Below are 26,779 nucleotides of genomic sequence, written 5' to 3' on the forward strand. Positions count from 1 at the left end.
CTTTCTTTACATTTTTACCTTCCTCTCTCCTGCAGTTTCCTTGTGATCCCCTGCACCATTCCATTCCTTCATTCTCCTCTGGTTTAAAATACTAGGTTCCCCCATAATGTTATTCTTAGCTCTGGCTTTTCAGTGTCATGCAGTGAAACCAAAGCAGCAGCAGTAACCAACATCAATAAATATTAAAAGATCAATGATAATTTAGGTAAGAAATCTATTGATTCTCTGTTCCTATACGCAGTCTCTCTTAACTCATTAAATCATCATAAGTGAGGAAACTTGCACTTAAGAACACAGGAGCAGTATCTGTCGATTGTCTTATACCTTTGTCTCAACAATCCCACCTGTTTTACCTGGACCTGTGTGTGGTCTTATTATTCATGCAACAATCATTATATAATTTAGGTTAACCACAATTAAATTTATTCATATTATATTGGACAAAAATGTTGTTGTTCTAAATATAAAAATATCAAACCCCATAAAAGTATGTTAAAACTAGTCATAGAGAAACTAATCAACATGACAAGCTCAGTTAGCATCTTTTAAAATATCAGAGCAGAAATTCAGTAATCATTTCAGACATATCTAGCAGTTAGATAAATTTCTAGCTCAATTTTAAAACTGCTTGTAAAACTCTGTCCTTTCTGTACCATGAGACATTGCTTACCTCACAAATAAGACTCTGTTACCCTTACTTTCTCTTGGCCACTCTGCTGGTTCTCTACTTTGGCTCTATGAGCTTTGGACACAGCTGTTGATGGATAGTTAACAGACTCTTTCCTCAGGCTGTATCCACTCACAGAAATACTATGACAATGACACCTATCCCTACAGGTCAAAATCATGCATCAATTACAGAATACATATCTGATTCTGCGGTGCCAGTATTTTCATTCCCAGGACCTGATGAAGGTCCCTTTTGAATGGATGAAGAACTTCAATGATAATGCAAGGAGACTTGGACAGTAGCCACAAAAATATTAGTGTTGAGTAACAATATAATACCCTCTTGATGTGTAAAAGAACAAAGATTGTAAATTGGTTATGTTTCTATGTACTAATTAGAGAATAGTACTTCAAGAAATTTGCTATCATAATAAAAAAATAACTAAAATACTGTATAACTGATTTTCAATAGCATACATCTTTAACTAATGGGATTAATAGCATACATCTTTAACTAATGGGATTATCAATCTAGTTTCAAGAAAATTACCAAAATGCAGCAAACACACTAGCTGCTTATTGAAAATTATGCCCAGCTAAAAAGTGAAAATTATGCAATCATTTCTGAAGTGGAAATACAAATTATATACTATTAGAAAGTACATAGCTCTTGGATCCAGAGATTTCACGTCACTGTAGAATTGTAAAATGGTAGCATTCAGGACTGTTTAATGAAATGTAAAATATTTCACTTGATCTGTGAATAAGCCTGTGCTGTGTCTTCCTTTAAGCACAATGACTACCTCACTTCAGTATCCCCAGAATGGGAAGAGTTTCAGGCAGCAATGACCATCTTGTTCCAGGCATACTGTGCTCCTAAGAACCAGAGAGCCAGTGAGGACAATTTGTACAAATATGCACAAACAATGCCAAGATGGTCATGCTTATCTGAATGCATCAGTTATTCTATCATCAAGCCATAGCAAACATCCTCACTTCACACCTTGGGATAAACAGAGCCTGCTCTATGCCAGAAGTTTTCAAGTATCATGAGGTCAGTTTGGTGTACAGAGAATAAAGAAAACCAAAGAAACATTTTCCCTCTCAGAGCAGCACACTTCTTGCTCAAAAAAACCCAGAAGATGCAGATACTTGACATAAAAATGCTTTATCCTGCAATATCTCAGATTCTATTTTTATGTTATCTACCTTTTCTATGACCAGTTTGGTTCCGACTGGCAAAACTGTTTGCTGACTATGGAAGCCTATCACTGGGCAGAGTTTTCCTTCCATTTCCAAGACATAAGAAGAGACAAAAATCAGAATTTTTTGTGAGCCGTGTATAAAAAATGCTACATTGAGTTGTATCAGATTTTTTAAACTTGAATTTTAAATTATTAGGCTTAGTGCTTTAAAATGTTTTGTCCCAATTATCTTCAACATCTAGCAGAAAGTCATGGAAGGTAACACTCCTTCTCTTTTAGAAATGATGAAGCATTTTCAATGATTGGAAACATTCTTTTTTTAAAAACAACAGAACCAAAACAACAAACAAAAAGTTTGGGAGATCTACTGTATTCACAACAACCATTTAGATCTTGAAATGTTATAATTTTCTCATGGACATAAGCAGCTTATCGGGAAATCCCTGAGCAGTTGTACAGCTAACATCTGCTTTTTCTCTCCAAATAAATACCCAGGAGCTTATCTGTGAAGCTATGCTGTCACTGTTTCAGATATCAGCTCCATTTGGCTTACCAGTTCAGCCCTAACACAATACCAATCCCAGATTCATTTGCATTTCCAGTCCTAGTATCCTTTTACTTTCCATCACAATCTACACATTTCTTCCCAAATTTTATTCCATTGTATTTACCAGTCAGTTTTTCTCCTTTTTCCCTTGGTTAATTAGTTTTCAGTGCTTTGCTTTTGTTTCAGGAGAGAAATTACAGGTGCATGCCGACCACTTTAAACATAATTTCAGCATCTGAAAACAGGAGGAAAAAAAAACCTTTTCATTTTTGTAGACTTGTCTTTAATAAAGCATTTTGTTGCTTAATAAGAATGCAAATAATACAGACTGTATTCAACTGCAGAAACAGGATATGTTCACTTATTCTTATCATAAACAGAATTGGCTGCATATTCAGTCTTAAAATCTAAGTCTATATAGAGAATATGTAAACCACCTCTAGACATGAGAGCTACACCTTGTAAAATTTGTGGTTTTTGCTCTAGCATAGAGATGTATGAGTAGATTGGGAATGCATAAGATGAATGAAACTGAAAAATTTTAGGGTCAGAATGCAAAAATGGGTATTGGTCCGATTCACCAACAGTGTCTTTGCCTACTTTAATATTTGATCTTTTGTTGCACACTGAAGAGATAAAGCAAACAAGAATGAAAAATTTTTATCTTCAGTAGTGGCTTGGTAATAAACTCTCCCACGGGTTTCTGCTTTATGTTGAACTGCTTATGGAGTCCAGCAGAAGTGTACGTGTGAAAGCGACCTAAGGCTCAAAAGGATTTATGCCAAATCACTCTCTTCCTAGACAGAAGATGCTTTCCTTCCGAGAAAAGATACATTTCTTACATGGGAGAAAGAAAAATTATCATTTTTACATCTTTGAATTCATGTGGTCTGTCTTTTCTGGATCCCATTAGGAACATAACAAACAGCTAAAGGCAGATTATCTTCCTCTCTGACCTTGGGAAACCAAAGAAGTTACCACACTATTGAGCCCAAAAAGCTTGTGAGTAAACACTCAGTCTAAACTTGCAAACATCAGAAAAGGTTCCCTGTCACTTTCATGGTTTATTTATTCTAATGACTACTTGTTTTCACAGTGAAATTTTGAACTTTATTTTCAGTTGCGCTTTCTATCCAGTTTCCAGTGACTACTTCTTTTTACGCTTTAGTTGCTTTTTCCTATTATTTTCTCCTTGCTAAGATATACTTATTGAGCATGTTGCCAAGCAATCTATTTTTCAAAATACTGATCATAGAATGAGATAAGATATTCCACTATCTGCCTCACAAAACCAGCACTAAACATCTCATTGTAGTAACCTGTGTCCTACTCTTTTTGTAAACATACAAGAACTAAATTTCAGGTCAACAACTTTAACGTAGAAACTACCACCACCTAGGTAAAAAAAAAAACTGACTTACAGAATATTCTGCATTGATCTTTGTTGGTTGATTTTTTTTTAATTAAAACATATGTGCCATAAAATCACTTCTGTTGAAAAGACTGAAGATAAATGAACCGTTCAAAAAAAGGACCAGTTACAACATGGACAAAGAAAGGAATAAAAACTTCATGAAGGGGATGGTACTCACTCCTGATGAATAGAACAGAAAACCACGTATGCAATGCAGAAAGCTGAAAGAATATCACAGATTCAGAAACACATCGAAGTGGAGGGTCAACTATACAGTGTATGAGAACATACAAAGACCACTATTCACCCTTCATAGTCTGGCAATGTAGAGCAATTAGAAATAACATTACAGCAACTATACCTTCAGGGCAGCTTGGAGATGCTTTCATAATGTGAAATAGTGACAATAGTGATATCCTCTGCTAACTGCCCTGTTCCTGTACATAGCCAGATGCATAAAGTCATGTGTGGCAAATTCGTTTTTCCCCTGCAAGTTCAAGGTGGCAGTTCATGCACTGCTGAATTGAACTGTACAGGTGCAGCAAAACCTAACCTTGCAGTGGTTTTTCCACCTGTGCATGCACAGATTAGCAACCAGGCATGCACTCTGTCTGTATGAGGCCAGATACTGCTGTGAATGATTTTTTCCCTTCCCTGACATCAGCACAACAATTCCCTGATCTGGAAGGATCATGAAACAGATGACATTTCAGTAAGTACAACAAACCAGGCTGTACTCAGGATCACATCATGTGGTTCCACTGAATCCTTTTATAAATGGCATTTGTATGACTGGCTGACACAGCACAGAAGAAATCCTGCCCTCATCTATTCTGACTACAAATGTGTATTCAACACAGTAGACCCACTAAACAAACAACTCAGCAACCTGCAACTTTTAAAAAATACTGTCATGTTTCTTCTTGAAAAAAAAAGTTGTAACTGTACAGAGGATGTGGAGTTGCAGGTAAGTCATGACATACAAGCTCTATCACTTAATTTCACGTACATGAGAAATCCAAGGGCATGTAGTTCTCAATATTGTTACTGTTACCTCTGCTCTGGTTATCTGAGGAATTGCAAAAGAGCTGTGTCATGAATGAGTGGTTTAGGTTGCTCAAAGAATCGCCAAACACATCAGCAAAAGTAGGTTTGATATGAATTTGTAAAAGCACAACTCTAAGTCTAATGGCAAGGTTCACTATATCCCTTACTGTACGGATGAAATATACAAAAGAAAATTGATACAGAATTGAGCTTGTCTAGAAGAAACAAAAGTGTAAGGGAGACTCCCATTGAATGCTTCAGGTATTCTTTATATCCTTTAAGATAAGAGCCATTGACCATGTCCGAATCGAAGATTCAAACTAGCCCTCATTGGGCATAAGCTCTCATTGGGAGTTTAGGAAGCAGAGGGTCCACTCTGGACCTCAGATTCAACAATGAAGCAGGGCTGTAGGATTTTCTTATATGTTTTTTCCCCCATTGACTCCTGTATAACTCCTGTATAGAAAAGCTGGCTCGGCCATGGGGTCATGGGAAGCCTGCAGTACTTCCCAGGCTGGAAATAAGCGCACAACAATAAAATGGGTCCAACAAAGCCAGAATCAAAACAAAACATGTAAATTTTGGCCAAAAAAAAAGCAATTTGCAAAGAAACAAATTGCAAATCTGATCACCTACTGAATTTTCAAACACAAATGTAGTATTTTTAAACACACTACCTGTAGTAGTTCAAACAAACCTACAGGTACCACATATATCTAGTTTAAGAGTATTTCCGTTGGTGTTTAAAACATTTACGGCTCACACTTCCACTGCTTTTGCACATCTTCAAGAGGAGGTGTATCAGACTAAATGTTGCCCGACCATGGATGCTGCTTGCGCAAACGGGTGGGGTTCGCACCGATCCCAAGAGATGGGAAGATTAATTTATCCTGGTTTGGGGTGGCAAGGTGCTCCTACTTAACACAGACTGAAACTAGAAGCTGGTTTAGAAAAGAGGTAGGTGCAACCTGTTCCTTGCTTCTTCCCAAAACCAGGAGGACGCTGGAAGCGGCGGCACGGTGCGATGGAGTTGAGGCCAGGCAGGAGAGCCGCAGTCAGACGGGAGCTCCCGCTTCCCTGGCACTGCTTTCCTTCCTCGGGGGCAGCTGCCGCCCTGCCGGGAGAGGCCACCGTGCTGCCTGCCAGCAAGGCAAATCGCCGACTCTCCTCGGGCTGTGCCTCCACCTGCCTCTTGAGGTACTGCCCAGCGGGGATCACGGGGGAAAGGAGGCTCACTGAGAGCTCTGGGCCAGGTGGGGAGACCAGAGCGGGCTTAGCTAAGCTCTGCCGTTCGGAACCAGCCGACGCCGCTGCGCTCGCTGCCGCCAGGGCCACTCGGCAGGACGCGGCGAGCGGCTCGGCTCGGCTCGGCCCGGCCCGGCCCGGCCCGGCTGGGCGCGGGCCCGTCCCGGCGGAGGGCGCGGCCCGTCCCGCCCCCGCGCCGCGCACGGCGCCAACAGCCCGAGCGGCGGCACCACCTCGGCGGCGCTGGGCTGGGCTCCCCCCGCGCGTCTTTCTCGCCGCCTTTTCCTGTCTGCATCCTCCCCGGTCCTCCCCCCATCCCCCTCGCCATTTTCACCCGGGAGGAGCTCGGCGGGACTTTCCTGAAACTTCGCGGGGAAACTCTCCCGGCGCCTCCGGGGCGGCCGCAAACTTTTCGCGGCGGCGCCCGACTCTGCCCCTCCGTCCCTGACTCCCCGGCTCCGGCGGCGGCTCCGGCGGGAAGTTTGCGATGAGCGCCCCTCCGCTGATCCGGCCGCCCAGCCCGCTGCCGCCGCCGGGGGCTGCTGCCGGCGGCGGCGTCGCCTTCCACCTCCAGATCGGGCTGAGCCGGGAGCCGGTGCTGCTGCTGCAGGACTCCTCGGGGGACTTCAGCCTCGCCCACGTCCGGGAAATGGCTTGCTCCATCGTAGACCAGAAGGTAAGAAGGCCCCGAAGCGAGCCCCCTCCCGCCACCCCGGACCCGCTGCCCGCGGGCGCTGTTGTTGGCTGTGAACTTTCCTTTCCCGGCGGCTCTGCTCCGGGATAAACGAAACCCATCCCAACTTCCCTGCCGCCGGCCCTGCTTCCTTCCCCTGGCCAGTCTCTCTGCCGTGCCCCCCACGACCCCTCTGCGGAGGAGGTTCTGTGCGGGATGCTCGCATGGGAGCTCGACTTTTATTTTGCTGGTAGGGGACGTAAGCGGCCGTGCGGAGTAAAAGCCGTTATTAAAAACAAACTCCGGCCGGATCTATCCGCTGCTTTTTAATGCTGCGGAAGGGAGGGCGCGGGGGGCAGAAAGCTGTCAGCTGTGATGGCAGCGCGGCGCCCCGGGGCAGTTCACTCTGTCCCGGCCTGTGCTGGGAAAGGAAAGTTTCCACTGAAAAAAAAAAAAAAAAAAAACGAACAGTAACAAGGAAAAGCCAACCCCGACAGCCCAGGATTCAAAGCGGCGCGCTGCGCTTCGCACGCCTTTCCTTGTGCCGGGCAGAGCGGCCGGCCGGGCTGGGGCCCCGCGGTGCCGGACGGTGCCGGCCGTAGGGGCGGGAGCGGCGCCGGGCAGCGGGGAGGGCTGGGGGCGGTGCCCCCCGAGCGGGCAGGGGACAGGCGCTGGGGGCCGTGCCCCCCGAGCGGGCAGGGGGCCGCGGCTCGGGGGGAGCTGGGTCAGCCCGGGCTGGGGGCTGCTGCGGGTCCCTGTGCCGGCGGGGGAGCTCCGGTGCTCCGGGGGCGGCACTCGGCGCAGCCCCTCCGCAGCGGCACCATCGTCAGGACGGGTCACCTGCGCTGCGCTAGAACTCGCGCTGTACGCGGAAATCCACCGGGCTCCTGTCTGACCCACCGCTGCCTCTGCCTTTTGTGATCCCTGTTCTGACGATCGTGTTGGAAAATAAAGTTTTGCTTTATCCGTGTTTGTTGTGCGAAAGGCCCGGTTAAAAGTAACATAGTGCTTGCAAAGGAGAAAAAAGCTGTCCTAAATATTTAGGGTAATTATAATGGAAAAAACATTGTCTTCCTCTTCCCCTTGTTTTTACTGAAGTAAAATAACTTCAGACAGGAATTTTTATTTGTGTTTCTTTTGTTGTTGTTGTTTTTTGAGTTGATAGCTTTGCCTTACATCTCTTCATAGGATATCAAACTGAACTTTACTGTATAGTGGAACTTGTCTTTTGTTGAAGGGCAACTAATTGAAGTTGAACTAATTGTTGAAATATTTTCAAAGAAAGTATAAATTGTGCATCCTCATTTCTAAATTTTGCATTCTTTGTAGTTTAAGAAATGGCTACCTGCTTTTTAAAATTAAATTTTGGAGAAATTTCACATTACTGTACTTGTTTTTAAAGCTAGGCCAGCACTTGTCACTTGGTCACATACATGTTTGAAACAGCTTAAATGCTTTCTGTGTTTCACCATTCAGAAGTTATTGTGCTAGCAGTAATGGAAAAGCTAAGATTGCTGTATGCGTTTCTGTTTACTCTTCTTGACTAGTTTATTAATTAATGGGCTTACCGTAAGCTTAATTTTTAATCTCATTTCCTAACAATGTACCATTGTGCAAAGAAAGTAAGTGTGCTGGCCTGTGGTCAAGCTGTCAAATTTACTTGAGTGAGTACTGACATAAAAATTTTGAATGCTAGTTTGTTGCAGTTTCTTAATTGCATGAAAGAAAGCATCATGTAGCTGCTTCTCTGCAGGGCACACTTGAATGAGGAATTATCTTCTAGTCACAGTTTCTCAGAGCTAAAATATCTGCTTTCCTACGACTGTTGAGAGGGAAGTGGCTCAAAGAAAGGGAAAACTGTAAGAAAGATAGGCTTTGGTTTATTTTTTTTAATTTTCTTTTCTTGTTGAATGGTGGCCTCTACCACCTCCACCCTGCAGAGCAATTTGTATGTTATTTATTCCTTAGAGTCTCCATTTTCAGCTTAAGACTGCAAGTGTGTCTATGTACATGATTTTACTAGCATGCATTGTTTCACTAAACCTGATGGAATTGTTTGTGTATTCAGAGTTACTTGGCTTTCTGGCAGAGACTTTAAAAAAAATGATGTGATATCTAGAACTGTTACAAGGTAACTATTTGTGTGTTGTAGGTTCGTGATTTTATCTTTTCCTGAAATGATTTGCAGTGGTGTCTACACTTGATTTTATAACAAAGATGTATTTGGTTATCACAGTCAAGCAGGAGGCTACACTGAGAAGAATTTTACATTGAGATTTCATGCTATTTTTGAGGTTTCTCTGGGTGTGTAGAGTAGCGGTCAACCAGGTAACAATTTCCTTCCAAACTTCCTATTTGCTCTGGACTGTTGAAGTGGTATCTAAGGATGAGAAATTGTGGCTTTGTTTTACTTAGTGGTTGTCATCTTAGACTGCTAAAATCAACACTGTGTCTGTGGTGTGCTGTTAAATATTTAAGCAGACCTCTTGCACACTGCTTTATTTTTGGGATTGCGCTGACTTTTCTTCAGTATCAGAGTCAGATGATCGGTTTATAGGCAGCCTCTTCCATGGTAATGTGGGCATACCTGATTGGAGATGACAAGGCCCTTACTCTGCACAGGTTTATACACTTAATTTTTTCCTGCTCAAAATTTATCTAAAGTTGGAATGAACTTCTCAAAGTGTGCACAGTGGAGCACATGTAGGCCTGAGTAGAATGCTACTACATAGTGTATGTGTGTATATAGATGATTTTGAATATGTGTATACATTCCCTATTTCTCTATCTTTATATGATGGTTATGCATATAAATAATATACATGTGGGTTCAAATGTATAAAACTTAATGCTATGTATAATTTAGAAGTTTTTATTTCCTTATAAACATGTGTTTGCATTTACTTACATTAGAGTACTTTAACTTTTGCACTTCAGATGCTGTTTAGGTTTTTAATTTTGGTAGAGAGTATAATTATATTGATGATTTAATGTACATGATGTGAAAAATGGAATGAGCAAATTGTAGCTTTTTCTCTATTTTCCATGAGAGGCATTCTTTCAGAATTTTTATCCTGGAATAACTCCTTTATGCATCTGAAGATGCACTGGTACATTTCATGTTTTCTGGCATAAATTCAAAGTCATTTTAATCTGTTAGGAGCTGTTCTGAAGACAGCAAAATTTGATTCCTTTGAGTTTGTGTGTTTTGTTCGTCTTGTGTAGAGCCAGTGACATGAAAACCTTGAGACTTGTCAATGTGGGGTTATTCTTTCTTCAGTTAAAATGGATCTTTAGCATTTAAATTATGATATAGTTGACAGGAAATGAGGATCAACTTTAAAATATGTGCCAGTGTTTGACTTCTAGGCTGACTCCCCCACAAGAGCAGTGGGAAGATATTGTAAAATACAATCTTTGTTTTGTGAAGACAAATACAATGTATTATTGTCCTTTTTTGAGTTAGTTGCACACAATAAAACCACTTCTCCAGGACAAAAGTGTAATCCAAAGTGCACTTTAATTATATGGAATTGCCATATTACCCAAGACTTTCTATACTAAAAAGACAAAGAAAATAATCTTTATACAACTTTTTAATGCAAATTCATGCAAGTTTAATTCAAAGGGGATATTATTATTTGTATTTTGTGTTTATTGAAATTCTTTGTTATAGCTCACCTATCATGAGCTGGGGTACTGTAATGGCATTGCCAAGTTTTGGAAACTTTGAGTTCTCAAGTAAATACATGAGGCAGTGTTATTTGACTTGAGAATGTGTATTTTATAAAATAGCTCTTAGGTCAGCCATTAAGATCATATGCTGGCTAGACCTTCAGCACTTAAAGATTTAGAAGTTGTGAGGAGTACAAAAATCATAAATACTAGAAAAAAAATTGATCAGAGACAAAGGAAATAAGATTTGAGCTGCACAGGCTGTATAGTTCAGACTGATTTATGAAAGTAGTGTTGCAGATGATTCAGTGGTTTGAATAATTCTGAAATTTTAAAGTAGGAAAAAAGAATACAGTAATTTCATGAATACAAACCGCACTGAGTATAAGCCGCATCGCTGGGTGTTGGCAAACATTTCGTTCTTTGTCTATAAATAAACCGCGCCTGAGTATAAGCAGGGAGGACCCGTGTGCAACGAAGTTGCCAAATAGTAACAGAATCGTGGCATGGCGGAGTTTACTGGCTCGGCTTGGGCCGTGAGGGCTCGGGGCTGCCGACAGGGCTGGGTGGCCCAGCTCGGCGCTGCCGCTCAGAGCCAGCCACCGCTGCCGTTGGGCTCGGTCACCCCGGCCCGGCGCTGCCCCGCGGCGGCAGGGGGGGCACAGAGCCCGCCGGCACCTGCGGCGGCGGTGGGAGGCGGGGATGGAGCCTGCCTACTCCTGCGGCGGCGGCATGCGGGGACGGGAGCACCCTGAGCCGCAGGGCCAGCAGCACGGAGCCCCCTGCCTCCCCCCGGGCTGCAGGGCCAGCAGGAGAGAACTGCCCCGCCTTCCCCACCCCCTGTGCTGCCTGCATGGAGCAGCTCCACCCGCCGTGCAACAGAGTAACCAATTTGCAACAACCGCGTAAATGCAGGGTTTTACTGGCAGGATGCTCGACTTTGCAGTTTGCACTGACTCGGTTTGCACTCCCGGAGTTGAAAATGTCAGAAAATTATTCACATATTGGCCGCCCCTGAGTATAAGCCGTATTTCCGGTGTGGGAGCAAAATTTTGGTCAAAATGGTGCGACTTGTATTCATGAAATAACTGTAATAAAGGGAGAGGCCATTTTGGAAAGGACAAAAAGAAAAATACTTGGTTCAAGTAGCATACTGCAACTAGAATACTGTGCCCAGATTCATCTTTATGTAAGGTTTTCTGGTGTTAAATTAGGAGAATTGCTACAAATCCAATCAAATCAAGAGCCGTTTTAAGATTATTCCTGAGAATTGAACCAAACACATTCAGGAACAGGTATGCATCCACTTTTACTTCTAGTTGTCATAAGGCAAATCTAACTTAAATAAATGGAAAAGGAAAACAAAAATTAACTCAGTTTTGTTTTCTCCGGCTGGGATCTCTTGTGGTCTGAGAAAAGAAAGGAGAAAACCTTTTCCAGAGGTTGATGTGAAAATATATTTATCTTTTTCTGCAATGCTTTTAAACAGTCATAGAAAACATATGGGGTTTGTTTATATGAATGATGGGGGTTTTGTTAGTGGGTGTTTTTTGTTTGGGTGAGTTTTTGTTTGTTTTTCCCCCAAACCTACACTTCTGAAATAAACAAGAGCCTGGTGGCAATGAAGTCAATTTATTTAGAGTTGGATAGAGACTTGGTATATGTGAGGTACTCTGAGATTTTTAGCTTCAGGGTAAACAGGGAAACTGTCAGGTTTTTACCATGCTGACCAAGAGTCATATATCTTCATTCAAGCATAAAAATATAAACATTTCTTGTATTCACAGCACTACTGCTGTAGTCACAGTCTTTATATGTTCTGGAAAATTATTGCAGATGTGGTGTTTATTTGTGATAGTTAAATTCTCATGATGTCTTTTACTGGTGTACACCGGTTACAAAGAGTTAATTTTTTTTTTCCCATGGAGTGAGTTTTTCTTAACACCAAATGCTTTCCTCTGCCTGTGTTGTGGAAGTACCAAGTTGTTAAATTGAATTTGAGAAATGCAAGGTGCCTTGTTATGCGCATAAACATTTTCCAAACTCGGGAGACTTTTGATGTTTACAGTTTAATCTTTATTGACTTTACATTTATTGTTCCCCATCCTGGAAACTGTAAGTCGGTGTATGTAACATTAGTTTGTAGCTTAGTTAAAGTTACTTTTGTATCCTATCTGAGAAGACGCTAGAACTTCAGTGAAAGGGAGTCAGTCTGAATTAGTTTAAAGAAACCAGGGTTTTAAAGAAATGTTAACTCTGTTATGCAATCCATCATGCATCCAGATAAGGAAAATGGGTCTGATACCACAAACCTGTGTAGAACATTTGAGAATTTCCTAGCTAATGATTAAAGACTATTGAATGCATTGTCATAGAATAAAAATTAAGATAGAGCTCTAGATAGAGCTTGTAACCAAAGCAGTTCACATCTTACTTTTTAAAGGAATTACAGAAGGAATGTGTTCTTGTTATTTCCATTGATGCTTTCCCCAGGAAATACATAATTTCCGTAATGATTTAAAGAAAGTAGAGGATGAATAGGCTTATTAAATGCTTCTCTCAATGCTGATGAGATTCAGCTCTGTTGACAGAGAAATGATGGAATTTATTGAATGAAGTTGCAACATTTCTCAGACAGAGGTGCCATGTGGAAATAGTGTGGCATGTGCTCAGTGAATTTGAAATACCCAGGGTCTGACTGTCCCATAGAAGAATTACTGAGTGTAAACCACACGATGACCTGAGAATGCACAGAAAGCCCAGTGTGTCCTGAAAGTGTGGTAGGTTTGAGACCTCTGCTGTGGGTTGTGTGAAACACCCTGGCATGTGCCAATTCTCTGTAAGGATTTCTGCAGACTTTGACCATAGGTGTTTCCCTGTGAATTCTGGAAATCTCTCACAAACATCTGAAACTAACTTGTTCTTCTTACCTAGGTTTTCTTTTCCCTCCTCTGTATTTGGAGAAATCTGCCTGTATTGTTACCATACTGTGGTTACTTGCAAGTAAACAAACATGCTTAGTGAAGTCTACATGTTGTTATTTTTGCTTTTTTATTTTTACTGTATTTTGTATATGAAACTATTTCAGCTAAAAACTTCCTGCCAAATGTGTATTTGCTTTTTTTTTAGTCATTATGCTAGCAATTATTTTAAGAACATCTATGGAATTTTTAAGATTAAAAAAAATAGAATTAAAAATTGCAATAGAGACAGCTCTTAGTTTGAATGTACTCAGTGTATATCTCAACCAACTTGTGATAAGCACATGCATTGTTTGTAGATGTTTTAAAATTACAGTTGTGTAGGTCATCTCTGGCTTCTTGACAGGTTGACATCAGACATGTTTATGTTGATGTTGTGTAATATGGTTGCAGTTACATAGTTACAATCAAACATATAATTAAAATGTCTCTTTCAAGTATTTATCCAAGGTATAGGTGAACTGTCCTCTAAGATACTTGATTAATCTTCCCTGTAGAGCAGTGTGACTGTATATACAGTACATCTTTAAGTATCTCTTTAGTCAATGCTAGAAGTTGACTTATATACGTCTCTTGCTGCTTGGAGGAGGACGTCCCTTTCTTCTGGAGCTGCTACATGCCTTTTGCATACTGTCAAATTGTCATTTGTAAAGACTGCCTTATGGTGTGTTCTGGGAAAATGATTAGTGGTTGGAAGGCACCTGAATGATCACAGAATCACAGAATGGGTAAGGGTGCTCAGAATTGGCTTCTGTGCTGCAAATGCACATTGGCAGCTCCTGTTGAACTTTCTGGCCCACAAATATCCTGAAGTGTTTCTCCCCAGGGCTAGTCTTGATCCTTTCTCCACTCAGACTGTACTTGTGCTGGGATTGCCTCAACCCAGGTGCAGGACCTTGCCCTTAGCATCGTTGAATTTCCTGAGGTTTGCACAAGTCCCCATCTCAAGCCTGTCAGGGACTCTCTGGATGGCATCCCTTCCCTCCAGCTTGTCCACTGCACCATACAGCTTAGTGCCAGCAGCAGCTTGCTGAGGGTGCTCTCAGTCCCACTGTCCGTGTCACCAACAAAGATGTTAAAAATGCTCATCTCAGTACCACCCCCTGAGGAATATCACTCCTCACTGCTTTCTGTTGGATATTGAGCTGTCATCCCGACTGAGTGCAACCATCCAGCCAGATTTTGTCTACTGAGAAGTCTGTCCATTAAATCCACATCTCTTCACCTTACAGACAAGGATGTCATGCAGGGCAGTGTCAACTGCTTTGCACAAGTCCATGTGTATAATGTCCTCTGCTCTTTCCTCACTGCTATTTTTTTTTCCTTACTGCTGCTGTAACCTCATTGTAGAAGGTCACCAAATTTCTCAGATATGATTTGCCTTTAGTGTCACAAATCAAGTTGTTATTTTCCGTGTACCTTAGCACAGTGTCCAAGAGGAGCTGCTCCATGATTTTGCCAGGCATTGAGGTGAGAAAATAGTTATTTCATTTTTCTGTATCATACTGGAGTGTCACTTTTGCAGGGTTAATTGAAGAGGTTCTGCTAGAAAGACTACCTAAATTTTGTTATCTCACTTGCTACACAAGATCCTGCTCTACTCTGATATCCCCTTTGTTTGCATTTTCCTGGCTTGTGGTTTTGGTATGAACATCCAGGATTGTGCAGACCCAAACAGATTTCTTTCACAGCCTTTCAACATTTTTATTCTTAATATACTTTTAGTACTACTAAATGAGCTCTTGCTTTATGAGACTTCTCTTTCTTTTAAAATATTTCTATCCAGGAAATAGTCTAAAATAATGGCAGAATTGTTTCACTCAAAAACCGTGTTTATGATTAAAATAAATTGTGCATATCAGCTTTTGATCTTTTAAAGTATAAAATACTGGCATGTGCACTTCAAGTCAGCTACTTCATGAAGCAGATTTTTGCTTTCTAAATGCTCTTCTAGTTTTATCTGCTGAAACAACATGTGAGGTTGTAAGTGTAGTGTATCACGTTGTGTTGAGATAATACTGTGGATATATTGCAGTGATTTATGCATAGACATAAAGTTAGGCATAAATTCCAATGTATATCTCTTTTGTCTACTTTCTCTTCCTCCACCTATTTGTGGCTTCCTTTTTCTTGTTCCTTGTATGTGTTTTGTTCTTCAGCTGAGGAAAACTCAGAAATAAGCTTTCACTTCTCCAACTGTACAATGTGTATATTCCTGTTGCTTGTGCTATGTATTACTTACATAGCCTGTTGTGTGTGCCTCTTCTGCAGTCAGAACCACATCAGAAACAGTGTTATGATGTTCAGGATAAAACATAGGCAATCATTTTGATAAAAAATTATCAATATTTTTTCTTTTTTTAATTTAGAAACATGAATGTACATCATCTAATCTGGTTTTTGGCTGTTTCCTAAGAGAAGAAAAGAGGTGTTTAGAGACTTATTACTAGTGGGCATAAAAAGGTCTTCTCTATGTGACTTTAGGCACAAGATATATACTAAGATCTACTAAGAGAAGCTGCAAACCATGACCACAGTTGCCAGCTCTGAACCTCTACCTTCAATATTTTGAAAGAGCTGCATTTGAACATGTCCTGTGTAGTCTGAAAGCATGTTCTATTTCTTTCTTCAAATTATTTTTTAAAAAGTCAACCTTGAGAAATAATTTTCCCCAAGTGTTAGAAATAGTTTTTGTCAACAGCTTGTCAGATGAAAAAGCACAGGCAAGACACAGCTGGGTCTGGGAGACACATTCTGGCTATGAGGCAGTTTGCCTGAAAGATACTTGTCCTTAAAAATGTCAACTTTACCTGTTGCCTGATCTTTCCTCCTGAGAAATCCCTTTACATAAAAGTAGAAATTACTAATGTATGTATGTAGACCACAGTGGTCAAGCATACCCTGCTCTCCCTCTTGGCAGCACTGTATGTCCTTATGTAATTTATGGGTGCTAGGCTAAGGACTGTATTCAGGCAAAACATTTCTGAAAGACCTATAGAACCTGGGGCCACAAAGGCTTAAACTTCTTAAATTGTGTTATTAATCCATGGTGTGAGGGTCTGTGCCATGAAGGAAACCTCACTGATAAGGAGAAGACAGTATGAGTTATGTTTTCAGTTTAGCTGTAATAATTTTCCCATTTTGCCCTGAAGTTCAGCCCCCTTCTGCCTCAGCTTTTAAGGGCTGGGTTACAGGTTTGCTGTCTGTTTAGGTGACAGGACTCCAGGTGTGCTGACCATGCTGTTTAATGTTGTAAGTGCTGTTCTTACCTCTGCCACCCAAAGTCAACTACATCTAGGAAAGTGTGAAACTGGCATACCAGAATAATAAAAGCACACTTATTGTAGATATCTGAAAGGTTGAACTCCTGCCTTTGTTCTCTTATTTTTACTATACTTACCTCTAAATAGAAGGAATGCAGCAAAATATGTAGAATATGAGTAGGAGTCTGTTCAATTCCAAACCCACACAGTTTTCACTGCATTTTTTCCTGAAGACTTGGCTGCCCTACACTTAAAAAAAAACAAAGTTAAGTGAAAATTGAAACAATCTGGTCAAAGTCCGTGTGTGCTTGTGTAGGGATGGAAGGAATTAAGTTAGAGGAAAAGATCTCTTGATTTTAGACTATGTGATTTCCTGATTTCTGGAGGAAAATTAGACATTGCAGTCTGTATGTTATCCTTCTCATGTAAGAGTAGGTCTGCAGACCATTTTGTCACAATGCAAATTGTCATAGCAGCATGAGTTCAGGTAACTGTAACAGACTGTAAGGCAGAAAATATAGTAAAATCAAAGAGTTTGGAAAATAAAAATACTTGTCCTCTACATCTAGAAATGTCTCTCTAGTGTGTCTTTAATCTATGTCTATGATCATGTATCATGCCATGTGAATTGATTGTTGATTGACATGTTTTTCAAACCTTACAAAGAAATGCTAGTGTCCCAACTTCCAATTCTTAAACTAGCTTAAATGGTCATCCAATGTAAACCTCCTCTTTCTTTCCTTTGACTACTTTTATTTACTTTTAGCAGCTCTCACAGAACTGTAGGGTGGGTTCTGAGCTGTATTCTGGTGCTGTGCAGAATTGGTTCTTGATGTGAACTCTAAAGAAGAACTTACAGAGCTGATAGAGCTGAACTCTTCCAGCTGGTGACAGAGGCCGAAACTAAGAACTGAGAGCTGTGGTTTGAAAGAGATTCAGATTGGACATTAGGTAAAAAATTCTTTGATAGGAGAGTAGTGCAGTATTGCAACAGGTACCCAGATAGATGGTAGAGACTTCATCCTTTGTTTTTGGACTCAGGTAAACAAAACCTTGTGTCGGTGGTAGTTAAGCTGTAGGAGACAAGTCAGACTGGATAGCTTGCAGAGGTTCTGATGTTTCTGTGATTCTCAGAGTATGCAGTGAATCTTTGTTTATACTTGTCCATTTCTTACATTAATGCCTAATAGATATTAGGCAGCCTGTAGTGTAATGGAACCTTATTATATATTGCTATATTTTTCTGTACAGGGAAGAAGTCCCTTCCTTCAGTACTTTGCAGTCAAGGTGTATTGGACAGCTGGTGATTACACCATGTCTTAAACTGCATTGAGTGATATCTCAGCATATTAACCCAGCAGTTTATTGGCTGTGTCTTTGAAAAAAGAAACTATTGTGAGAAGTCCATCTTAGGGGGTGGTAAAAATACCACATTAGGGAAATTTATTCCTTAGGGAAAATTGTTAATAAAAACCACACCAACCCTTTCCTTATGAAATAAAGACCTCAAATCTTATCTTACAGGTTAGACATAAAAAATAGAGGAATGACCCGCTGAGTTATGTATTGTCCTGGAAGGGTGATGGGTTGGTCTGTGCAGAGATTAAAGGAAGGAGATACAATGAAGCAACACACATCTGCTGCAAAACTTGTTTCAGCTGGAACAATGCAACTTTTCAAGGAAGATGATACACGGCTTGAGAAGTGAACTGATGAGCGCGTGTTTGGTTTATCTGTCTTTGCAGGGAGGGCACGTGCATGTTAGGGAAGTTTTGCAGGGTGAAAGATGCATTATTTAGACCTCACCTTGCTCTTAGTGCTTAGCAGGAATACCAAGGTAACAGCCGAGCTAAAATTGATGTTTGTTGTATTACTTCTTATTTTAACTCCTCTTTGACCTGGGCTCGTTTTTCCTGTGCTTCTTAACAGGCTCTTGCTGACTGGTGATATTATGTAATTTAAGCATCTAAAGTTAATATCCTGGACCGGTGCGCGGTTCTTGGAGTGGTGATTGTCACAGTAACAAGGCAACTTTCTTATAGGAGCAAGAAAGAGCATTTATTGAAAGAAATAATGGATTTAAATAGTGTACATAGTAGAAAACAATTTACAGACGTTTTATTGGACAGAGGAGAAGGCACCTCATTAGAAACCTAGTCCGTGAGGCTACTCACGTACACCGCAGGTGTTATATCTTTGTTTTGGGTTTGTGTCCTTGAAGAGCATGAGAGCCAGGCTCGAGCAGCCTGAGAAAGAATCCTGGCTGCTTTCTTGGTTCTCAGGCCAACAGACTGGTAGGCAGTTGAGTAAACTAAGGGCACACAGTCCAAGCTAAAATTTGGATGCTGATTTTTTAGCATATTTCAATGTGCTGTGCATTCACAGTTAGCACATGTGTGCAATTATATGTTTAAATTGAAGAACATTAACAATGCTTGGTAATATTCAGAGCACTGTTTCATATTGCAGTCACATAATTTTGTTAAATACCTTGGTTTACTCAGAAGAAAATGATTTATGTTATTAAAAAAGGGAAAAATAAATTCGTGTCAGTTTTACTAATAGTTGAGCAAGTCTCATTTTTTGGGTATAATATAGCAACGAGAGTAAAAATCCTTTTGAAGACTGTTTTAAAGCTACTGAAAATCATACCTGTTTGTTTAAAGGTGGCCTAAGAATAAAAAATTTCATCTCATCAATTTAGAAGGTCAGTAAATATCTACTTCCTTATTCAAGAGGTAAATAGTCAGTATGTAAAAACTTGGTAGAATATATGTGGAGATGCCTCAGGAAAAGATCTGAGGGGAATAAAACTTGTTTGTTGTTCTCACTGATATACTCTCTATATCTCCAGTTGCTGGTGTGTGAAGATACATTATTCATTTAAGAAACCATATTTTTATACTCTTAACTGAATTTTTGAGTAATAATGCCACCATTTCCTCTATTTAGCAGTACAAGAGAGAGGAACTTTCCAAAAGAACAACTCATACCTTAACTTTGATCTTTTGAATAGGGACTCATTAAAATCTTTCACTAGTGGGATTGTTATCCCCTATCAATATTGCTATTGATTGTTATCCCCTTCTTTTCCTTACGTGTTTCAAACAAAAATGGGTGGTGATTGTCAAATGCATGTTGAGAACATGCTTCAATGAGTACAGGTAAACAATAGGATAAGTTAAAAAAATATTGAAACTCTACCTTACGATAACCACACTTATAAATCTTAACTGTTTCCTTTTAACCCAAGAAAGGTGCTATTTTTTTTATTCCAAAGTTTGCATTCAGATTCTTAATAAATGATGATGATCAACTCTGTGACAATTTGAAAATACGAGAAACTTTAAATTAGATTAATCTGTATTTTTGTTCTTTCTCTGGATGTCAGTGGGGGAATGGGCATGTATGACAGGTGAATTGAGTGGACTTTATTGAAAGAACTTACGTTTAATAAAAAACCAGTAATAGCAAAGAAAACTTGGTTCTGTTTTTTTCAAAGAGGTTAACATCTGGATAGAACAAGGGGCCAAGTAACCTTACTGAAGGTAGGCTGCCTTGGACTTCAGGCTTTTAGTTTTGAGAGAAATCATTTTAACAGGCTTAAGCATAGAAAAATTTGTCAAAATTCACAAACTGTTGTGAGACAAATACATTGGAAATCAAGCTTTATTACTACCAGGTTAAACGGATGCAAATCATTGGACATCCTTGGATTTAGTTTTGCCTTCTAATATGTCTCAGCAGATAACACTAAAGAAGCTTGTTAGTAGGTTCTCTAGTTCTATGTAAATTCTTAATAGAATAATTAATGTGCTTTCCTAAATTAGTTGTTTATTGTAAAGGCCTTTCATCACATTATTGTACAACTAGGGGACTGTGCTGCTGTTGACCCAACACTACATGTTTACTCAGCTTACAGAACTGTCTCTATGGATAGTACAGTTGTAAAGATGAAATATAACTTCTTGCAGGCTTCAATAGCTTTTTTGAGCTTTCCTGTGATACCCGGAGTGTTTGAAAGTTTAATTCTGAAATCAATTTAGACTTATTAAAGATACAGAAAGAGTAGTCCTTCGAGTTAATAAACAATCTGAAAGTTCTGTTAAAGATCTAAGTTATTGATCTGTTGTAGGCAATATTCTCAGTTTTTGCTGTCTTGCTTTTTGACTTCCCCCTTTCCCCGTCTATTCTCCAGTGTATTTGGTATCCACCCTCTGTCTGCTAAGTTTGCTTACTTGGGCTGTGTATGATGTTAAGGATTTCTGAGTGGTCTTTGTCATTTAAGGGGCTGCCAAGTGCAAATGAGTCTGGTGCACTCAGCCCAAGAAGGCTCTTGGTATCAATTGGGTGGAGAAAGGTAGATAAAATGGCCATTGGAGATTTCCTTGATTAGGTGTTTTACTGTAAGTGAACAGGATATAGGTAACTGTTGTCTCATTTAGGTAATGATCAACTGATTATGTTTGTTAAATACAAAAAGAAGCCATAAAGCCTTTGAATACATACATTGAAGTAAATTGTCATGGTGAGGGGAGGAAGTTTTTTGATTTTTTTTTTTTGGTTGAATTTTTGCTCAGGAAATAAAAAGCAAGACACACTTGGTCTTGTGATCCTTGTGTAATATGTATATATCTGCTCTGTGTCTTCAATGATGTGCCAGTTTGTAGTACAGCCAGGTGAGTTGCTATTGTTACAAGCCAAATTTCAGCTAGCAGCTCTAGAAACAGGGGCATGAGTTGGAAGTGGTTGTTTGTCTTAGTAGATATTTGTTTTCTTCTGACAGGGGAAAAAAAAATCTTTCCACCACTTTACCTGTATTTATTTTCACATTTCTGTTTCCTTGTGCGCAGACTTGATTATGTTGCACAGTTTCAAAACACTGTTTATCTTCTGCCCTCTGATTTCTGCAACTACATTGATGTGTCTCAGCTGTCTTGTCTTCTGCCAAATCCCTAGCTAATGACAAAATGGTGCTTTAAAAATTAATCAGAGTGTTTCTGGGGGAAATGAAAGAGTGATCTGCATGTAATCACTTCATCCAAAGAGAAGAAAAATAGTCAAACACATAAATTAATAGTACATTGAAAAGCTTAAGACTTAGAAGTCACTGCTGCATCTTTTTAAAGTTTTTTTAAAAGTTCCTACAGCTTCTCAATTTTATTTTTCAACCCATTTTGAAAATGTATTACTACAAGTGAATCAAATGTGACTCATAAATCTGAAGGCATATTGGATGTAGTCATGTTAGAGTATTCAAAAATGTCTTCAAATTCAAATACTGAATTTCAAAGTGTTCATAAAACTGCATAGCATCTGGTTTTCAAAGCAGAATGCTCTCATTTTCCACTTTTTTTGGTCCTTCTTAAAGACTTGAAAATGAATTATATATTTTTATTTCTTATCAGCAAGTACCAACTTGCTACAGGTGCTTGTTATTTGAACAAACTAGTTCTAATAAATTACTAGTTTGTCTTGTGTTATTTTTCCTACCATGTGTTTGCATTTTTTTCAAGTGTCATGATGGCTGTGCTGACCCCTCTTCTTAATACAAATAATAATAATAAAGTATCTATTTCACTGTAACTGAAAGAAAAGCTGAAAGAGTTAAGAAAATATGATGAATTTTATATTTTTCCACATGTTTCCACTGATTGGTTTTATATATAGATTTGAGTGAAGGTATGGATCATCTCAAACAATAGATTATCTTGTCTGGATTATGTGGAAATCAGTTGTGTTTTCCCTGAAGAAACCCTGCACTTTATAGTTTTTTCAGTAAAATCTGGCAGAACTTTTTGCATATGTGAAAATTTTGCATACTTTTTCAATGATATTTTATGCAATCTCTCTAAAGGCTTTTTAAAAATAGATTTAATGTAGTTAGGATGCATCAACAGAAATCCATACATATGAAAACTATAATTATTGTAATTGTGATCCCTGTTCCCCAAAATCAAGAAAGTGAAAATCAGTTTAATGAACCTGAGGGCTACGTGAACATGTTTGAGTGACAACTTCATATCCATCAGTAATATTCTCTGTAGGAGCTGTTAAGTGAATGGGATGGTTGTTGAACAATGCTTATTCAGGCAGCTTGACATCTACAGCCTAAAACTGTCTCTCAGTATCCTAACTGTCTCCTTTTTCTTATTGGGCAAGATTTCAGAAAAGTGCAGCCTTGACTTTTGCTAAAATATTTAGGATGTCTCCAAGATCAGTTAGACTGACTTTGCAATAAGGTAGCAGGTGCCGATATGTTGCATATGGTAAGGCATACTGTGTTTCAGTTGTAAACTGAAAAATTTTTGTGTTTGTGAGGTTGCTTCTCAAAAGGCTGGAAAATCCTTCTGGTTGAAAGCAGCAAACTGGAGTGATTTTCCAGAATCTTCTGACCTAAACTGATCAGTATGTCAAAAAGTGCAGAAAATTGCTATGCTTTAATAAGATAAGTTGGTTCATGTTTCACATTTATTGGGCACTTTATGATATAGCAGTGGAATATAAATTTAAAATTATAAATTAAATTTATAAATTGGTCATATTTTTTGTGCTTATAGTTGTAAACCTGAGCAAAAACTAGATACTCTGAAGTTATCTTCAATTTGAGCATTTTGTTTTTGATATTAGTATGCATGAATGCTTATGAAAGAGTGTGCAACTGAATGGGTGTGCTCTTGCTCATATACTAAACCTAATTTGTTTGGTCTTTGTCTCATGAGATGTGGAGGGAATCTGAAGTAGAGTTCTAATAATTTCTGATTGCATCTGTTTTTTTTTCTCTCTCACCAATTAAAAATGGAATTACAGTTTGTGTGACCTGCTTGGGATGATCGTGAAGCGAAAGCTGTGTTGTCGTGACATGAGAAATCAGTTGAGTCAGCAATGACCAATGCAATTAGAATAGGTAACTTAATTTGGAAAGGAGGGAGCAAGATGAGAAAAAATGGCTGCAAATGTGTTTATGTTTTGGGAATATTTATGACTAAGAGCAAGGGCAATATTTTTTGAACTACAGAAACTACAAAAATATAGGTCTAGGTTAGATGTTTTGGAACATTTTGATTTGTCTTTATGGAGAAGGGATTGTAGAAGAAGAATTCTGCAACAAAATTAAAGATTCAGCTTGCCAAATTATTTTAGTTCAAAAAACCTTTACAACTCAATCTGAGGAGCATAACTGAAGAGTATCAGTTACATTTTTATTCCTAGCTTTTTGTTAAGAGGATGTAATTTTTTCCCCATAGACAAGCATAAATATTACATTTCATGAAATGTACAATGTATAATTAAACTCAGAAATAGTGTACTAAAAAACATACAAGGAAATGCTGTGCACAATTTTAGTCCAGAATGAATCTTATGTTTTAATCCTGACTGTGTTTTTTGAAGGAGAACAAATTGGATTTAAATTGATTTGGGTAATGCTGCACTTTTACCTTGGTTAGAGTTTGAAGCTGTAAAACTTTAGTGTGATTTGACTTTGCATCTTAAAAATATAATTATATTTAAAGTGAGACTTAATCTGAATATAAATATAGTAATGTCCTTAATGTTCTCTGTAGCTGCCACAGATTTTCTGTTTCTGTCAGGATGAGGATAGTCACCTGCATTCCTTAAAGTAAATTAAGCAACAATAAAATAAATACTTGAGCCTGGGTGGAAGTGGTCATTTAGATCTGTTCTCGAAGCCTTGAGAAATAGTTGCCTGTGAACCTTTTAATTTGCCATACACTTCCAGTGTTAGGTTGTTTTGTGTTTGTTTTTCCATCAACTGTTTGCACATGCATGATTCTTGCATAGCTCGCTGAATGTCAGCCAGCACTCGAGGGCACTTGAGATTGTGTATCTACAAAAGGAATCTGTTTCCTGGGGAACCTGAAGTTTTTCCTTCTTTTACTTTTAGGATTCTTTTTGTGCAAGCCCAACAATTCTTTCATGTAGAAATACTTAGATACTGGTTTTAGGAGATGCAAGTAATATGTGAGTGAGCTCTTACTAGACAGTGCATGTGCTACTGTAGCTGCAAGAAACAATTATTGGAAGAAACAAATTTTCAGAGCCTCTCCCCAGAATCAGATGATTGAATAGGATTTTTAGAATGAAAACTAAGGAACAAAAACATAGTGGAATTTACTGACTGAAATAATGCATGAAGAAGTATAGCCATTTTAAAAAAAGTAATATCTATTAACTTTTTTTTTAACCTGGGAATAAGATAATCTATAAAATATGCAAACCTTTGAAAAAGTAGAAGACAATTAGGGTAGAGCTGTAAAACTATTGACATCTGGTTCTTTATGCAAGATCTGTATCTGGAACCACTTACATGCTGTGTTCTAATTTAGTTGCAATAGTGGAGCAGGAAATCATGTTTGTACAGTTCACTGCACAAATACATTGAAGTAGTGAGTATCTAGTAGATTTAAAGCGATAGGTCCATGCTGGATGTTTCACTGGTAAAGAAAGCAATTCCCATTTCTTTCTTTGTTTCTTTTTTTTTCTTTTTTAATGAACAGAAGATGAGCAGAATTGTCTCTAGAAGAAAAGCAGTATCATGAACCTCAGTACTTAACTAAAACAAAACTTGAAACACTCACAGGAATGCAGATGTGTGAAAATTTTAGGGCTGTGGCCCTGGAGTTGAACTGAGACTGAATAATGAAGACGGTCAGCATGAAAACATAGAATCATAGAATGTTAAGAGGTTAGAAGAGACCTTAAAGATGATCTGGTCCCACCCTGCTGTCATGAGCAGAGACACTTGCCACTAGACGAAGTTTTCAAGGCCTTATCCACTCTGGCCTTAAGCACTGCTGGGGTTGGAGCATCCCCAGCCTCCCTGGGCAACCTGTGGGTTGTCTAACCACCCTCACAGTGAAAAATGTCTCTCTAATATCACACTCAAGTTTCCCCTCTTTCCGTGTGTACCCATTGCTCCTTGTCCTGTCACTACAGTTCCTGATGAAGAGTCCCTCCCCAGCTTTCCTGTAGGTCCCATTGAGATACTGAAAGGTTGCTGTGAGGTCTACACACAACTTTCTCTTTTCCAGTCTGATTTTTTGCAAATTTTGAAGTGTATCTGGTGAATAAGACAGAGGAAAAACTGGGAAAAGGAAGAGATAATGGCATAGTTTATAAAGTTGAGTGCCATTTTTTGTATTTGCATTTATCCCCATAGCTGCTGCTAAATTTCTTTGTGGAGCTAGTCAAGTAACTAATACTGCACTGTTGCTTTCTGTCTGCTCAATCCATGAGACATGCCTTGCTTAAGTGTCAGAGCTTGCACTTGCTACTTTAAGAAGTGCTTTGTTTTGAATGAATTAAACATGATGTAAAAAATACAGACTTATTTTGGGCATAGGGAAGGAGCAAAAGGGAAGAAAAAGCCACAACACTGTCTTCTCAATTATCCTCCATCACTCTTCAGCTCTGTAACCGTGTATATATTTACATAAGTGTATGAAAAAGTGTTTTCCCTCAGTGTTCAAGCTGTGGCTCTAACCACATCCCTTCCTTATATTTTGCAACACAGAGGGTGTGTCACCTTCATTTCTCGGTTTGCATTTGCTACGTATAATGGGAAGTACTTTGGAAGGCACACAAAAGTGAAAGATCAAACTGGGCACAGGCAGCTACTTTCAGCTTACTCTTCCTTGGATTAAGTTCCTGACAATTCACAGACCTAGTCATATTTCTCATTTCATGTACCTGTTATCACAGCAATATTTTTAAAAATATTAATATACTCTAGCAAACAGTATCATGCAAAAGTAATTGAGAAATTTTTTAATTGTTATTTAAAAAATGATCAGCATCTTCAAATAAGTTCCTCCGTACTGTATCCAAACAGTAAGGGGAAAACATACCAATTAATCCCAGGCACAGATTGATGGAGGCATCACAAGTAGTATAATTATAAGTGTAGTGACTCAATAGTATGGTCCTGCAGAGCAGATGGAGTTTTCATAGACAGCCTTAATTTTGGCACTTTGAATTTTAAAATGTCTGGCTTTGCAAACTTAAACATCTTTTTGTGTATATTCAGATGTATATACTG

At 39.2% G+C, this 26,779-nt stretch overlaps 1 protein-coding gene across 3 annotated transcripts in view; it reads left to right on the plus strand.

Moving 5' to 3' along the window:
• Positions 1–5,826: 5,826 nt before the first annotated feature.
• The window catches only part of PRKD1 (protein kinase D1), a 125,391-nt gene continuing 104,438 nt past the window's right edge, over positions 5,827–26,779 (plus strand). For 2 of the 3 annotated variants that reach the window (XM_033063445.1, XM_033063446.2), the window contains exon 1: positions 6,366–6,803. In XM_033063445.1, coding sequence (XP_032919336.1) covers positions 6,615–6,803 — 189 coding nt within the window. In that variant the 5' untranslated portion in view covers positions 6,366–6,614. Of the gene's footprint in view, positions 6,080–6,365; positions 6,804–26,779 lie in introns of those variants that run through there. The other variant, XM_033063450.1, reaches the window with a different exon arrangement.

This window comes from Catharus ustulatus, chromosome 6 (genome assembly GCF_009819885.2).
Source record: "Catharus ustulatus isolate bCatUst1 chromosome 6, bCatUst1.pri.v2, whole genome shotgun sequence".
NCBI lineage: Eukaryota > Metazoa > Chordata > Aves > Passeriformes > Turdidae > Catharus > Catharus ustulatus.